The following is an 18019-nucleotide window of genomic DNA, read 5'->3' as shown; positions in this document are numbered from 1 at the left end:
GTTAAGATGATGATGATGATGATGATGATGATGATGATGATGATGATTATTATTATTATTATTATTTTAGAGAAAGCGTCTTGCTCTGCCACCCAGGCCAGAGTGCAGTGGTGTAATTGTAGCTCACTGCAGCCTCAAACTCGTAGGCTCAAGCAGTCCTCCTACTTCAGCCTCCCAAGTAGCTAGGACTACAGGTGCCTGCCGCCATGCCCAGCTAATTTTCTATTTTTTGTAGAGATGGGGTCTCACTGTGTTGCCCAGGCTGGTCTTGATCTCTTGGCCTCAAGTGATCCTTCTGCCTCAGCTTCCCAAAGTGTTGGGATTACAGGAATGAGCCACTGTGCCCAGCCAAGATTATTGTTTTGTTTTTTTTTAATAATTCTAAGTACATTCAGATGAGATTATTGTTTTTAAAACTGTACTGTATAGACTTGCTATTTTTAAACTGTACTGTATAGACAAGCAATTATTTCAAATAATTGTTTGAAAATGGCAGAATTCATAGACTTCTGAATCTGGAATTTTAAAGTTTGCCATGCTAAAATTATCCTTCTCACGATCGGATTTTCCATAATTTATTGTATTTTCAAATTTATTTCTATTTTCATAATTTCTATTTTATAATTCTATTTTCAATTTGAAAATAGAATAAATTATGGACAAATACAGACTCATTTTACATAATGCAGAGTATTCTGGAATGGACACAAAACAAAAGGGGAGTCAGAAAAGGTGTATAAAAGTTGGATAAGGTGTGTAAGAACCTCACTATATTAGTTAAAGTTCTTTTGGTTGTATTGGAAATTATCACTGGCTGACTTAACAAAGCAGACATTTTTGAAATACACTAGGAAATACACAGAATAAAAAAAATCTAGCCTCAGAATGGGCAGGAACCCAGTTGTGCTGGTGACCTTCAGGATGCTGTTAGCATGGCTCAGCTCCAGTGACCCTTAATTTGTTTATCTTTTCATTCAAGCTTCACATTTCTAGGAGACTAAGATAGGCCTACCTTGGATTAAGGTGTCTAACCCTGGCTCAAATCAGGTATGCCCAGGGGTCAAGGTGAGGGAGTACAGATACACAACCAGGGCTATTTACAGAAAAGGGGGGATCATGGTGAGGCAGGCAATCCTCCTCATCAGTGACTGGTACTTTGGCTTCAGTATTGTGGGATAAAATCTTTGTAGAGAAAATCCTGAGGCTTAGAGAGGTGAACTAAGTTTACCAATGTCATACATCTACTAAGAGGTGAAGTTAGGATATGTATTTAGAATTATGAACTCTGATTTGTTTGGGGCTGAGTTCTTGAGAGCTCTTTGAATACTAAGCTAAAAAGGCTGGATTTCATTCTGTAGGAGTTTCTGAACTGAAAGGGCCATGTCAAAGTGATAATTTAAAAATGAATGGATGAATGAATCTGATAGTGGTATGTAGGGTGGATTAGAGCACGGGGGAAAATCTGAGAAGATGATGATATGTGGGGGTGGAGAGGAATGGAGTGAGGCACCTGCTAAGCTATGTCTTTTTTGTTTTTTTATTTTGTAAAGATGAGGTCTCCCTATGTTGCTTAGGCTGTTCTTGAACTCCTGAGCTCAAGTGAGCCTCCTGCCTTGGCCTCCCAGAGTGTTGGGATTATAGGTGTGAGCCACTGTTCCTAGTCTAAGCTATGTCTTAATTTAGTCAAGAAGGTCAGCAAAAAGATAAGAAACTATGATGCTTTTTATTTATATATAGGATGGCCACTACATTATATTGTTTTCCTATTCATTTATGATAGTTGATGCACTTTAAATACCTTGCTGTTGTATTCTATTTCAGACTTTGGGGTTAGTGCTTTTTTAGCAACTGGTGGTGATATTACCCGAAATAAAGTGAGAAAGACCTTTGTTGGCACCCCTTGTTGGATGGCACCTGAAGTTATGGAACAGGTACCGTGTCTTTTTTCTGTTTTAAATGGGTTAGGGCTTTGTTTTGAAACTCAAAAAACTTAATAGTGTTTGCTTTTCTTTGGCATACCAGGTTAGCTTTGGGAAACATGTCCCCGTTCCTTGGTTAGGATTTTAGTCTACCCTTGAAAACAAAACAACAAAAACTCTCTAGAACTTTGCAAAGGATATATGAAACTCAGGAATAATATAATTGAGGTTTGTTTTAATAATTTTATTAGTACAAATTATACCAAATTTTACATATAGATTTATTGTTTTAATGATTTCTAAATTATGTCCAGTTTTGTTTCCTAAGCCTCTATATAGTTATTTCTAGTTCTTAATAGATGCTTCACATAAATGCCTTATAGGTATATCAAACTCAGTATGCTACAGACCGAATTCATTTTTATTCTGTTTTAATCACCTGTGTTCACCCTGTTGGTGAGGGAAGGATTCCCACTGTAAAGTTATGGGAATGGCTGAACATACAACACCTGACACTGGACAGATGAGATTGACAGCTGTCGATTAGTCATATATACTCACAGCCTAGGGGAGGAGGATAACTGCATGCCGTGCAGGACCAGCAGAGTTGTACTGATTAACAGAATGAACGAGAAGGGGCTTTGGAGACAGGCTTTGTAGTACCAGGAGATTGCGATGCCCCTTGGTTTCCTTGAGAAGATAAGACTGGCTGACAGGGAACCGAAATCTGCTTCTCAGGGGCAAGCAGGAACTGTACCTGGTCGTTTGATAAGGAGGATTGTTAGGCTAGGAGACATTATCTGCAAGAGCAGAGTGGGGAGGGGAACTTCTGCTTAGGTCTCTAGAGGCCCTTCAGTTTTACCAGATGGCAAGGCAGCACATACTATTGATCCTTAATTTTAGGTCTTACACACTACACACTCCCCAAACCTATTTCTCCTATATTGCTTAGGATAGAAAATTAAAATTTATAGCCATGTAATGTGCTGGTGACAGTGTATAAGTAGAGAAATTTGGCAACATATTCACTCTAAAAAGTTTAAAAGTATTCACAACCTTCGTAACTTTTTCATTATAGAAATTAAGGTGATAACACCATAATACAGATCCTTTGGAAAACAAAAAAGCTACCCCACTGCAAAACATTTTGTTTTGATTCTTTCTAGTATTTTACTGTTTGTAAAAGTTTCAGGACGTATGAGCAATTTTGTGTTTTTTTCTTCATGTTTTATCACAAATGTTTTTTATATGTTCACATAGAATTAATAAATATTGCTTTTAATTGACTGTAATTTTTAAAATATACCATACTTAACAATTTCTTCACTGTTGGTGAACATTCAGGTTGTGTCTTTATTTTTTTGTATTACCAAATATATTTAGATTTTGCCTACTTTATTTTATTGGTTTAAAGCTTATGAACACTTTCATTGTTCTTGGTACACATTAGAGGTAGCTTTTTTGTTTGTTTATTTTTAGAGACAGAGTCTTGCTCTGTCTCCCAGTCTGGAGTGCAGTGGTGCCGTCATGGCTTACTGCAGCCTTGAACTCCTGGGCTCCAGCTAGCCTCCCGAGCAGCTGGACTGCAGGTGTACGTCACCACTCCTAGCTAATTAAAACAATTTTTTTTTTTGTGGAGATGGGGTCTCACCATGTTGCCCAGGCTGGTCTTGAACTCCTGGCCTCAAGCCCACCTCATCCTCCCACCTCAGCCTCTCAAAGTGCTGGGATTACAGGCAAGAGCCACTGTGCCCCGCCTCAGAAGCTAACTTTTTTTTTTTTTTTTGAGGCAGAGTTTCGCTCTTGTTTCCGAGGCTGGAGTGCAATGGCATGATCTTAGTTCACCGCAACCTCTACCTCCTGGGTTCAAGCGATTCTCCTGCCTCAGCCTTCCGAACAGCTGAGATTACAGGCACGCACCACCGTGCCCAGCTAATTTTGTTTTTTTTTTTTTTTTTTTTTTTTAGTAGTGATGGAATTTCTCCATGTTGGTCAGGCTGGTCTTGAACTCCCAACCTCATGTGATTCGCCTGCCTCAGCCTTCCAAAGTGCTGGGATTACAGATGTGAGCCTCCACGCCTGGCCAGAAGCTAACTTTTAGAAGTCCTTTTATGCTGGTAAAAATAATCATGCAAATCTGTTTTGCAGGTCCGAGGTTATGATTTCAAAGCTGATATTTGGAGTTTTGGAATTACAGCAATTGAATTGGCCACAGGGGCAGCTCCTTATCATAAATATCCACCAATGAAGGTGAGGCTTGTATTCCAAATACTACCCCAGCTCAAGTCCCAATTCCTTTTCAGAGCCATTTGCCAGTCTTTTAATTTTTTTTATTGTGGTAAAATACACATAACATAAAATTGACCACCATCTTTAACCATTTTGAGTATATAGTTCAATGGTATTAAATGTATTCATCATGTTGTGCAGTTGTCACCACTATCTGTATCCAAGCTCTTTTCATTTTAAAACTGGAACTCTATACCCATTAAGTAGTTAACTCTTGATTCCCATTCTTAGCCCCTTGGCAATCACTTTTTGTCTCTATGATTTTGACTACTCTCAATACCTCATATAAGCAGAATCACACAGTGTTTATCTTTGCATGGCTAGCATAATGTCCCCAAGGTTCATCCATGTTGTAGCATGTTGCAGAATTTTCTTGCTTTTTAAGGCTGAATAATATCCATTGTGTGTGTGTGTGTGTTGAGAAGCTAACCATCTACAGCATATTATTTATGTGAAATACACGTGATAACTCTGGGTTTTAAACAACTGATTCAGATATGAACTTACAGAAAATAAAATGTTTGTGTGTTGGTGGGGGGATGCCTATATTGAAAAATCTTGACCACAACAGTTAAACTTTACTGAGTCATCACAAGTTTATAGTATATTGAAAATTCTTGCAGGTTTTAATGCTGACACTGCAGAACGATCCTCCTTCTTTGGAAACTGGTGTTCAAGATAAAGAAATGCTGAAAAAATATGGAAAATCATTTAGAAAAATGATTTCATTGTGCCTTCAAAAAGATCCAGAAAAAAGGTAAAATATGAGAAAAAGTCTACTTTTCTCTCTAATAAAACATTGTGAGAAGTCTAAGAGTCACATACTCGTATGTACAGGAAATTATTTTCAAAAGAACTAAATATAAACTTAAAAAAAGTATACAGAGACCATTATACTGGATTGGAAATGAATTGATTTCTACCTTCTTTGTAGTATACAGTGTACCCTTAATAGTTCAGCTTTTTCCTTGTTAATTTCTTATAAAGTTGTACATTGTGAATTCTGTATTAATAAATGCCAAGTTAGTGGAGAGGTTTGTTTTTAATTTGCATTTAAAATTTATAAATGAATGTCTTAATGCCATTTACAGTATTAATAAAGGAAAGACACATAGAAAATTTATATTTAGTGTCTAATAATCATACTTATTTCCATGTTAGAAAGATATTTTAGTAAGTGGACCAAAAATTCAAATAGCTTCCTTATCAATATTAGACAGATTGAATGACAAGTGAGGAAATAAATAAGAACATCCGATATGTGTAACTTTATGAATTAAGCAGAATCGTAGAATGTTGGGGATCATTGAGTACAATCTTTTATTTTTGAGGTCACTTGATACTTAGTCATAGGAGTAGGACTTGAATCTCAAAGTCCTGATTCCTAACTTAGGGCTCTGTTCCCTCTGAATCTTATTTGTCTATTTCATATATATATTCCACTCAGCTTCTTAGCACTGAGTTCTTTAATTTTTGTTTCTCTAAAGATCATTAAAAGGGAAAGACTTTGATGTTCTTGATCACATCTCTAGTATATGTAATAGAGTTTCAGAATTTATTGTTGGAAATATTGGAAAGGGTAAGAAAAACAGGTAGCAAGATTTATACCTGTGTTTTTATAATTTTTTTTTTCTGTTTCTGAGTAAACAGTTAAAAAAGACAGGAAACACTTTTTTTTTTTTTTTTACCAAATTAGTTGGTTAAAGGAACAAAATTATCTTGTTACAAATACCTAGAAATGCCAGATAAAATCTATCCAACTTAGAGATTCTCAGATGCCAGAAATAATGAGGAAGCCCTAAGTTAAAGAAGAAATATTGTGAACTAATCCTGTGGCTGTCTTCAGTGGGTCACTATTCATTCTGATAACCTACTGATTTGGATGTGTAACTCTCATGTGAAGACTGGAATTGAGATCTTGGGTCCACCCAGTGGGGAGTTTGAACTGAGATTCTTCTTAAAGCTAAGAACTTCAGATGTCTGTATCCTTAGTAAAAGGATAGACAAGAATAAAAATTGTCATCACCAAGAGACAACAAAAACCTCTCCTGAATAATCAAGCCCTTCAACCTGGACATTCCGCAGGTTTAGAGTCTATACTACCTGTGTTATCCAGGAACCCACAGGATTAGAAAGTTAAAAAAGCTTCACCAAATCACTTTTTATTTTTGACGGAAGTAGTCACAGAGCTGCACTGGAAGAACACTTTCAAACTCTAGCTCCCATTGGATTCCTGAACATAATGCCCCACTGTAATAAGGTCACAATCCAAAATTAAGAAACACACAGTGAAACAATGCATTATGAACTAGTTAGCAGACACAGGAGAAGGATTAGTGCTCCAAAAGATTTAGGTAATGCAGTGATAATCTGAAAAGATATAAAATTAAGTATATTGAAAACAATTAAAATTGTAAGAGAAGAAATCAGACCCACAAGAAAAGACTGTGACTATGGCAGAAGAACCAAATAGCAATGCCAGAAATGAAAAATACAGTGATTAATGTTTAAAACTTTCCATGAGTGTGAGCTGGACTTATTGACTCACTTCCGATGAGTAGAGTATGAAAAAGGAAAAATAGCAACTTTTCAATGCACCTCCTCTACCCAGTGACCAAGATTAACATCACTATTAATAATACATTGATAAGACTGATGTACCTCTTGATATGGTGCAACGAGAAGGGCATATAACCTGTGAGGTATTCTTCCTCCAAATCCGTAACTTCGGTCTATAATGAGAAAACATGAGACAAACCCAAATCGAGGAATATGCAGCAAAATACCTGACCAGCACTCTTCAAAACTGTCAAGGAAGAGAGACTAAGAAACTGTCACAGATTGGAGGAAATTAAGAAGACGTGAAGACGGAAAGCAACAGAGTATCCTATACTAGATCCTGGGACAGAAAAAGGACATTAGTGGGAAAACTGGAGAAATGGAATGAAGTCTGTAGTTTAATTAATAGTATTGTACCAGTGTTGATATTTTAGTTGATTTCTTTACTATTATACTGTGGTTTTGTAAAAGGTTCACAATAGCAGAAGGTGGTGAAGGGCATGTAGGAACTCTGTACTAGCTTTGCAGCTCTTCTGTAAGTCTAAAATTATTATAAATCTTCAAGAAAACTGGAAGCTATAGAAAATCTGTTCCAGTTTGTAAACCAAAATTAAACTTTGTTTAGAACATTGCTAAGTTAAAGTAACACGCAGAATGGACTGGTTAAACAGAACAACCAATAAAACAAAAAAGAGATTATTTACTCATCAAGTACCAGGCACTGTGGTAAACACTTAACGTATATTGTTTAATTCTCACAGTAATCCTTTGAGGATAGCACTGTTATTTTCTTTATTTTACAAATGAAGAAACTGAATCACAGAGAGGTTAAGTAACCTCCTCCAAAGTCACACAGCTAATAAATGGTGGAATCAGAATTCTGACCCATGCAATCGGTCTAGAGTTAGCCTGTTTTAATCAGACTACACTATACTGAGGAAATTGCTCAGAATGTAGCACAGAAAGATCAAAGAGGGAATATGAAAGAAATATTAACATTTGGAGGGTAGACTGAGAAGGTTCAGTATGTTTGTGTGTATGCACATCCACACACACACACACACACACACAAATGTACATATACATATACATGAACTTACCAGGAAAGACTAGAGAGAATGTAGGAGAAGCGATATTCAAAGAAATAATGGCTGAGAATTTTCCAGAGTTGATGAAAGACCTATATTCTCAGAGTAAAGAACCATCCCCCCAGAATTCCAAGCAGTGTCCCCCTTCTTCCACTTGTACACGTTGTTGTGAAACTACTGGACACGAAGCAAAGACAGACTCCTACAGGCAACCTCGGGGAACAGATTACCTACTGAGGATTAGCAGGTAGACTTGACAGCCACTTCCCCAATAACACAACAGTTGAGGCCAGCATTTAGTGAAATGCTCAGAGAAAATACAGTCATGTGTCACTTAAAATGATGAGGATACATTCTGCAATATGTGTATTGGCAGTTTTGTCATTGTGTGAACATCGTAGAGTGTACTTACACAAACTTTGATGGTACAGCCTACCGCATGCCTAGGCTATTTAGTGTAGCCTGTTGCTCTGACTACTGTCAAATACACAGTATATTGTTGGCCAAAGCATTAAGAGGCTCATGACTGTGGCTTTAACCCAGAGTTCTCCAGCTAGTCAGAGTATCATTCAAGAATGAGCATGAAATTATTTTGCACACAGAAATTGAGTTTTCCAGTCACATTCTGTCACTTAAAGAACCCATAAGTTGTGCTTTAGAAAGAAGGAAATGAAGTCAGAAGAAAGGAATTGAATAATAAAAGCAATGTTGAGCAATCACATTGTTGAGCATATTGAAATCTTGAGTGAATGAAAAAATAAGATTGATGTAGGATTTCAGTTTGCATAGCACTTTCACATTTATTCAACTTTTTAATCTTTATAATAATCATCTGAGGTGCTGGTTCTTGAACTTGAATGCATATTGGAATTACCTGGGGAGTTTTAAAAATTACTAAAGACAGTTAAAGATTCTGCTTTAATTGGTATGAGGTACAGTCTGGTCATTGGTTTTGTTTGTTTGTTTGTTTGTTTTTGAGACAGTCTTGCACTGTCGCCCAGGCTGGAGTACAGTGGCACAATCTCGGCTCACTGCAACCTCCGCCTCATGGGTTCAAGCAATTCTCCTGCCTCAGCCTCCCTAGTAGCTGGGACTACAGGTGCACGCCACCATGCCCTGCTAATTTTTGTGTTTTTTTAGTAGAGACAGGGTGTCACCATATTGGCCAGGCTGGTCTTGAACTCCTGACATCGTGATCCACCCACCTTGGCCTCCCAAAGTTCTGGGATTACAGGCGTGAGCCATGGTGCCCGCTGGTCACTGGGATTTTTACATTCTTCCCAGATAGTTTAATGCACAGCAGTGTTTAAGAACTACTGCTCTTAGGGGCTTGGCCAAGTAATACTGAACCTTAGAGAGGTTGTGATTTGCTCAGGATCAGGTAGGTGTGTCACAAAATCTTTTAAAAGCTTGTAAAATTGACAGTCATGTCTTTACTTAAAAGGAAATAAGACCATGAAGAAATGAGTTAAACACTGAGTTTTGTTAAATTTGGGGAATATACTTTACTTTTAGAATTTTCAGTTTTAAAGGGAGATTGTGAAATCTATTTTTAAGGATCTGTGGTTACCTAAATTGAAGGCTGGCAGGCTACCATGTGGCAAGAAGTGGAGGTCTTGATTTGGTCCATTTCCTCTTTGTGTGTTTAAATATATTTTTATGCCTTGCTAAAAATGTTAGATAGATATTTTCTAGCTTACTTATTGGGAAATAATATTAAATATTAAATTAATATTATTAAATAGCAAATATATTAGACTCTATTAAGAAATCATGCTTCCAGAAAAAACATTTCACTAATGATTTTTTCAAAGAATCTACAATAATTATTATCAGAATATTTGTTTTGAGTTTTTTATTTTATTCAGTGTCCTGTATCAAGTTGATTTTACTTTTGCTTTTTAGCAGTTTAAGGAAAGTAGAGTATACTGAGTTTTTATTTTGCTGTTGAAAAATTTTTTTCTCATTTTTGATGATGGAATCTCACATTACACTTGAATTAATTGTAAAAACATTTCTTCCCTCCCTCCCTGGTTTTAGACCAACAGCAGCAGAACTGTTAAGGCACAAATTTTTCCAGAAAGCAAAGGTAGGAAATTCCAGCTTTTGATTATGTGTGTTCATAGGATGCTCCTCAATTACTCAGATTGTGTTCACTGCTTAGAAGTTGGATGATTATGTTTGGAAAAATGATGGTAGATAAAATAATTGCAAGCACTATGTATACAGTCTTTAGTAATTAAGATAATTGCTTCAGAATTTAGTAAATCCCTTTTTAAATATTAGGTTAAACTGATCATAGGAACAATGATTATTAAATTTTGCCATTATAAATATAATTTGTGAAAAATACTGAACTCTGGTTTTAAGGTTTACTACTGAATTTGTAAACTCTCATTTCCCAAATAAATCAGATAGTAGGATGTTACTGTAGTTGGAAATGTAGGACCATGATCTCAAAGAACATACAGTACAGCAAACTCTTCATAGACAATGGTTCATGCAGTGTACTACATCTTAATTTTCTGTCTCAATTTATGAAATTGTGGTAGTAATGTACTAAAGGAGCTTCAGAGTGAAAGAATGAAAGTTTTTCTCACACTTCATTACAGAACAGTTACTATATCACATGTTGATTATGGTGAACATTTTTGTGGGGTTTTTTTTGGTACCTTAAAAACTTACAAGAACAAAATACTTACTTTTCCTCTCCAGAATAAAGAATTTCTTCAAGAAAAAATATTGCAGAGAGCACCAACCATTTCTGAAAGAGCAAAAAAGGTAAATCGGAATTTAACTCAGTTTTCCTGAAGAATTTACTTTATTTTTGCATTTTGAAAACATGTTAAGTAATACATTGTTAATAGTATATGAGAACTACTGGTTTTCTTTCGATCCTTTCTAAAGCATTCTTTGATACATTCATTCAGCAAATATCTTTGGTCTACTGTATGCCTTGGTATTACTCTGCTATCTTTTAGGATGAAAAGGGATGCTAGACTGTAATTGGTAAATTAATTCTAAACTCTGATAACTGTTTCCAGCTACCAGAGTGAGTTGTGATTTTACATAGCATTTATAGCTTTGGGTATAAGTCACAGTACCCTCTTTGGAACTCCAAATTTTCTACTGCCTTTACAGAAAGACTGAAAGAACCTTATTATGCATATGTAATTTCTAAGAAGTTTGGTCATGATGTGAGCATACAGAATGCTTTAATATCTCATTTTGGGCAGACTATATTAATCTTCCTGTCCATGATACTTTTATGAACCTCTGTGAGAGCAGGGAGAAGAAAATCCTCCCTTTTCCCCACTCTTACTTCTCTGCTCAAGCAGATTTATCCAATGTGAAGGAAAGGAGGCAGTTTGGGCTTCTGTTGATGATAGACTTGAAGAAGGTAAAGGTCTTACACCTTGTATAATATAGCGGTAGGCCTGTCCAAGAAGTTAGAAGCATTATGTCTAACAGTGGCTTATTCTCTTCCATAGATCTCACTGCTTGGGAATTTTGATATATTCCGAGAATTTAACACAATAAAGAACCAGAAATGTATATTAAATACTTGGAAATGATATTCTTAATAAGCACTGGTAAAACAGTTAACTTGTCTCTATTTTAGAGATGTATCTTTTTCAGTGGCTATAATCCATCGTTACATATCAGAATCTCTTGGGGACTTCAAAAAAAAAAAAAAAGAAACATAGACAGTGTCATCCCAAACCAATTAAAGTCATGTCTCTAGTGGATGAGACCTGGAAGATTATTCTCATGGATAGCTACTACATTAAAAACTCACTTGGCTCATTCATTCACTTTATGTCAAGTCTACTCAAGTGGCCTTTCCTCAGAATAATATTCTCTGATTACTAAAACAGTACCCTCCCATGACTCTCTATCCCTTTACCCTACTTATCACCATCTGACATTTTACAGTCTTTCTTTACCATTAGAATAAAAGCTTAATGAGAACAGGGACTTTTTTTCATTGCTGTATCTTCAGTGTGCCTAGAATAGTTCCTGACACATAGGATATTCTTAAATGATATGTATGTATTTCTATACTTATTAATAATATGTATAAAATTTCTATGCTTATTATTGTTTATAATAAATCCCATCTGAGATACATGTTGATTTATATCTGAAATCTGATTAATTTAAGAAGAGTAAGTTGGGTGCGGTGGCTCATGCGTGTAATCCCAGCACTTTGGGAAGCCAAGGCAGGTGGATCACTTGAGGCCAGGAGTTCAAGACCAGCCTGGCCAACATGGTGAAACCTCATCTCTACTAAAAATACAAAACTTAGCCCGGCGTGGTAGTACATGTCTGTAATTCCAGCTACTCGGAAGGTTGAGGCATGAGAATCATTTGAATGCAGAAGAGGGAGGTTGCAGTGAGCTGAGATTGTGCCACTGTACTCCAGCCTGGGTGACAGAGCGAGACTCTGTCTCAAAAAAAAAAAAAAAAAAAAAAAAAAAAAAAAGAGCGAGCCTCAGACCGGGGATATAGTGACTCATGCTTGTAATCCCAGCACCTCTGGGAGGCTGAGGTGGGAGGATAGCTTGAACCCAGGAGTTCAAGGCCAGCCTGAGCAACATAGTGAGACCCCATATCTATAAAAAGAATTTAAAAATTAATGAGCTATGGTGGCGTACACCTCTGGTCCCGGCTATTCAGGATGTTGAGGTGGGAGGATCGCTTGAGCCTGGGAGGTTGAAGGCACAGTCAACTGTGATCATACCACTGTACTCCAGCCTGAGTGAATACTTGCATGTATTTCCACCCTCCTGCCAAAAATTATCTACTAAAAGAACTGTTAAGAGAATAAAAAGAGATCAAGCACGGTGGCTCACGCCTATAGTCCCAGCATTTTGGGAGGCTGAGGCGGATGGATTGCTTGAGCTCAGGAGTTCAAGACCAGCCTGGGCAACATGGCAGACCCTATCTCTACTAAAAATACAAAAATTAAAATTAGCCAGGCATGGTGGTGTGTGCCTGTGGTCCCAGCTACTCAGGAGGCTGAGGTGGGAGGATTGTTTGAGCCTACAGGGCAGAGGTTGTAGTGAGCCAAGATCATGCCACTGCACTCCAGCCCAGGTGACAGAGCGGGACTGTGTATCAAAAAGAAAAGAATAAAGAGAATAAAAAGCATAAACCTCTAGTGGACAAAAAATGGGAGAAGTGAAAGCTGCAACCAAATTTTTAAAACTTTGATGCCTATGAATTAGTGGTAAAGGACTTGGCAAATCAGCGGACTATAATTGCTAAGCCAGTATTAAGAAAAGCTTGGAAGCTACCATATACAACAGAACCCTGAAAGGTAAGGGAATTAATAGTGCCAGGTACCTCCAGAAATGAGAGTGAAAGTAGGGCTAAAAACAGGAAGATTGGTTGAAAGTCTTAAGATAGAGTTAGACTCTGGTCCCTCCCCTACTCCATGCTGCACTCCAGGAGATGTCTGGAGGTTTATTCTGCAGAAGGGTAAAGAAATGGTCTCTGAACTGAAGGACACTAGGCACAGTTAAAGATGGGAATAACTTACTGAGAAGGGCATTTAAGTAATTGTTTACACATTGAATGTTAAGAATCTATTCATATCACTTCATTCAACTCCTGGAACACAAACATTAAGGCTTATTACCCCCTAGACAACGCATTGAAAAATCCTTATTTGATCAATCTGACTAGCCTAAGAGGAAAAACAGAAGTACTGACACTGGAGGTGGGAAATGCTCACCCACATCACTCTGTAGTGAAGCAAACTCCACCCACTTAAAAGCTCAGTGTTTCCAATCAGTGCTTTAGTTCGTTGCTTTTAAATATGAGCATAGATCTAGGATCACAGGATACCTCCGGGAAACCTCTTAATCTGAAAAATAGAGGTCAAAATAAACAGAAAAAAAAAAGAAACTTACAGGAAACAGACTATATAGGAAGATAATTTAAATAAAATCATGACTGTCTTTAGAAATAAGAGTTTATATTTGCCAGGAGTGGTAGCCCACGCCTGTAAATCCCAACACATTAGGAGGACAAGTCAGGAGGATCGCTTGAGCCCAGGAGTTCTAGACCATCCTGGGTAACAAGGCAAGACCCAGACTCTACCAAAAAAAAATTAGCTGGGCATGGTGGCATGTGCCTGTGGTTCCAGCTGCTCGGGAGGCTGAGGCAGGAGGATCGCTTGAGCCCAGGAGGTAGAGGTTGCAGGGAACTGTGTTCGCACCACTGCACTTCAGCCTGGGTGACAGAGCAAGACCCTGTCTCAAAAGAAAAAAAAAGAGTTTACATTCACAAAAAGTGAACATGATACTATTAAAGAAGCATTTGTGCCATGACAATTCAGTGAAGACTAAAGAATCATCATCTTCAAGTGGCCTTGGTACAACTGAATATTCACATGCAGAAGAATGAAGTTGGGTCTCTTACTCTCATCCTACAAAAAATTAACTCAAAATGGATTGTTGACCTAAATATAAGAGCTAAAGTTATAATACTGTCGGAAGAAAATACAGTTATAAATCTTTGGGAATTTGAACTAGGCAAAGCTTCCTTAGATATGACACCAAAAATACAAGCAATAAAAGGAAAAAGTAGGTAAATTGATTTTATCAAAAGTTAAGACTTTTGTGCTTCAATAGACGCTGGCAAGAAAGTGAAAAGACAACCTACAGAATGGGAATAAATATTTACAAATCATATATATGATAAAGGACTTGTATCTAGAATATATAAAGAACTTTTGCAATTCAATAATAAAAAGACAACACATTTTTTAAAATGGGCAAAGGATCTGAATAGAAACCTCTTGAAGATACATAAATGGCCAGTAAACACATGAAAAGATACTCAGTATTATTAGCCATCAGAGAAATGCAAATCAAAATAACAAAGAGATACCACTTCACACCCACTAGGATGGCTATAATCAAAAAGACAGTAACAACTGTTGGTAAAGATGTGGAGAGATTGGAACACTTCTGCACTGGTGATGGGAATGTGAAATGGTGCAGCCACTTTGGAAAGCAGTCTGGCAGTTCCTCAGAAGCCTAAACAAAGTCACCATGTGACCCAGCAATTCTACTCCTAGGCACACGCCAGAGAATTGAAAACGTAAGTCCACACAAAAATGTGTACGCTGCTTATAGCAGCATTATTCATAATAACCAAAAAGTGTAAACAACCCACATGCTCATCAGCTGATGATTAGATTTATAAAATGTGTTATATTCATACAGTAGAATATTATTTGACAATAAAAAGGAATGAAATACTGATACATGCTATAGCATGGATGACCCTTTCAAACATTATGCTAGTTAAAAAAAGCCCATCACAAAAGACCACATGTTGTATGATTCAATTTATGTGAAATGTTGAAAATAGGCAAATGTAAAGAGACAGAAAGTAGATTGGTGGTAACTTTGGACTGGGGGTTTTGGAGAGAAATGGGCAGTTACTGCTAAAGAGTATGGCATGTCTTGTGGGGAGTGATAAAAATGTTCTAAATTTGATGGTAGTGATGGTTGCACAACTTTGAATATACTAAAAATCATTGAACTGTATACTTTGAGTGGTTCAGTTGTCTGGTGTATGAATTATAAGGGAGCTTTCAGAGAACCAGGACCAGTACCAACAAAAAGCTTTTGGAAATTGAAAACATAGAAGAAATGAAAAATTCGATACAAAGGTTGAGGAAATTTCCCAGAAAAGAGTTCAAAAGGCCCAGATATAGATAACAAAAAAGCTGAGATTAGAGGACCATTTGAGAAGGTACAGCATTTGAGTAAAGAGAATTCCAGAAAAGGAGAACTGAGAAAAACAGAAGAAAGTAAATCATTGACAAAATAATTCAAGAAAAATGTCCAAAACTGGATGGTCATGAATTTCCAGATTGAAAGAGTCTTGAGTACTCAGCACAATTAATAAAAATAGACTAATGCTAACATACGTTACCATGATAAGTCAGAATACTGGAGGCAAAAAGAAGAATCTGTAGTCTTCCAGGGAGGGGGGAAATGTCACAGATAGGAACAGGAGTCATGATGACCTCAGTAGCACTTCTGGAAGCCAAACAATGAGGCAGTTTTCTTCAAAGGTATGAAAGAAAATAATTACTGATGCAGCCTTTTCTTTTTTAACCAAACAATGAATGAAGTGTGAAGATGGAATCAAGATAAGTTCAGAAATGCATGACTTTAATACATGCTAATGGTGGAGATGGTGCTTAAACTAAAAACAGAAGTCATGTGATCCAGGACGCACAATCCTCTGGCTGATGTTAGAATTAGATCTGAAATAGGAGACATGCTGTGAAACCAGTCTAGGATGGAACAGATCAGGAGGTTCTGGTGAGAGTCTTCTTCAAGAAGATGATACTGACAGAATACCCCTTTGAATGTGGTAAAAGGAGATATAAACAGCTGAGAGAGAATAAATACTAACTACAGGGGAAATAGAAGTGATAATATACAATAAGGCTCAGCTCTGAATATGATATATATAATCATGTTATGTAAACACTGAATATTGATCTAACCAAAATTATAGTATATCTTGAGAAAAGAATAGAGAGTTCATAACAGAGTTAAATTTTCATCTTCTATTGTGGGAAGTCCTACAGATAACTCCTAAAACCAAAAAATCAGTGAATAATGATAGGAACACATATTCGAGAGATGAATGTCCAAAAAGATAAGCTAAAATGAGTTGAAAGTGGTTGCCAGTGGAGATGAAGCTAAAGGTTAGGAGGTTGCTATTTTTTTTAACAAAACATGCACAGCTCTAGTACTCTTGAAATCATATGCAAGTATAATTTTGACTTAACAAATTAAAAAGAAAAAATAACAGATTTTAAATCTTGGGTTTATTCATTTTGAGCACCCAAAACCTCTTTTTTTTTTTTTCCTTAAATGTCTCAGGACATTTAAAATCAGATTTTACCTGTGATTTTACATAAGAAGGATTTTGATGTTTGGGCTTAGAGCATAGAAGTACAGCAGTTGTTACTAAAGACAGGTAATAGAGATTGTCAACAGAGAGCAGGTGATGGTTGGAGGATATGAATTTGTATGGGAACATTTATGGGGAAAATGATTATCTACTTAATGGATTGAAATGATAGAAGAAGACAGAAATACAGAGTTTTCTACTTAGTAAGCATGAAATAGCACCATAACCCACTTCTCTTTCTAATGAGCAGGTTCGGAGAGTACCAGGTTCCAGTGGCCGTCTTCATAAGACAGAGGATGGAGGCTGGGAGTGGAGTGATGATGAATTTGATGAAGAAAGTGAGGAAGGGAAAGCAGCAATTTCACAACTCAGGGTAAATTTTATTAAACTGTGTACTTTAGCTAGAACTTTTTGTAGTTCTTGTTCAGCTTAACCAGCTAAAATACAAAGAATACAATTGTAACAGGATTTTCTTGAACAGCTTATTAATAATAGGAGCCCAGTTAATTCTGCATGGAAAGTTGGACTTAGACATCTGTTTGAATATGATAATATTTAGAGTATATAAAAATGACCCAAATCTACCAAATCTAGAGACGAAAGCTGCAAATGTCTGAGATGCAAAATACACTGGATAGGATTAATGGCCAATTAGACACTGCAGAAGAAAAGGTTAGTGAACTTGAAGGCCCAGCAACGGAAGCTTTTCCCCTGAAGTCTGTTATCCTTCTACTAAGGAGGAATGGTGTATCTCTTATTCAGTTGGTACATCCTAGATATCTGTCATGCACACGTGTGTGTGTTTCCTAAAAACAGGGAAGACAAGAGTCTTCCTTTGGTTCACTTCATCACTCTTGCCTAAAAGCACTGCCTAAAGTTGTCAGGACTCATTCATTCCTAAGACTGGAAGTGCTTATAATGAAATATAAATGTTTGAGGGTATTATACCTTTGACTGCTTAGGACTGTTTTTGTGGGATGAATAGTGAGTATACTGGTATATCGCTTCCTGCTTTTAGGATCTGCTTTGATGAAAGCACTTATGACTTTCTTGATCAACACTGAATATTTGTTGACCTTGTTTATCTAATGAGGCCTTTGAGTCTAGTCCTTCTGCAGAGCTAAGTTTGTAAAGGCCTTGCCAATGGAAGTTGGCAAAAATCGATTAAGCTCTAAGCTTGGAAACACTGTTTAGAAGATAAATGCAAATATT

The 18019-nt window shown here is 36.8% G+C and overlaps 1 protein-coding gene across 2 annotated transcripts in view; it reads left to right on the top strand.

Annotated features, from left to right (window-relative positions):
- The window catches only part of OXSR1 (oxidative stress responsive kinase 1), a 95268-nt gene that overhangs the window by 57381 nt on the left and 19868 nt on the right, over positions 1–18019 (top strand). For both annotated transcript variants that reach the window (XM_055282876.2, XM_055282886.2), the window contains 6 exons: positions 1822–1931; positions 4068–4169; positions 4832–4965; positions 9896–9944; positions 10571–10636; positions 17058–17180. In XM_055282876.2, coding sequence (XP_055138851.1) covers positions 1822–1931; positions 4068–4169; positions 4832–4965; positions 9896–9944; positions 10571–10636; positions 17058–17180 — 584 coding nt within the window. The remainder of the gene's footprint in view (positions 1–1821; positions 1932–4067; positions 4170–4831; positions 4966–9895; positions 9945–10570; positions 10637–17057; positions 17181–18019) is intronic.

Source organism: Symphalangus syndactylus, chromosome 1, assembly GCF_028878055.3.
Source record: "Symphalangus syndactylus isolate Jambi chromosome 1, NHGRI_mSymSyn1-v2.1_pri, whole genome shotgun sequence".
NCBI lineage: Eukaryota > Metazoa > Chordata > Mammalia > Primates > Hylobatidae > Symphalangus > Symphalangus syndactylus.
Note: the sequence above shows the minus strand (reverse complement) of the source record. Positions and strands in the feature narration are given on the sequence as shown.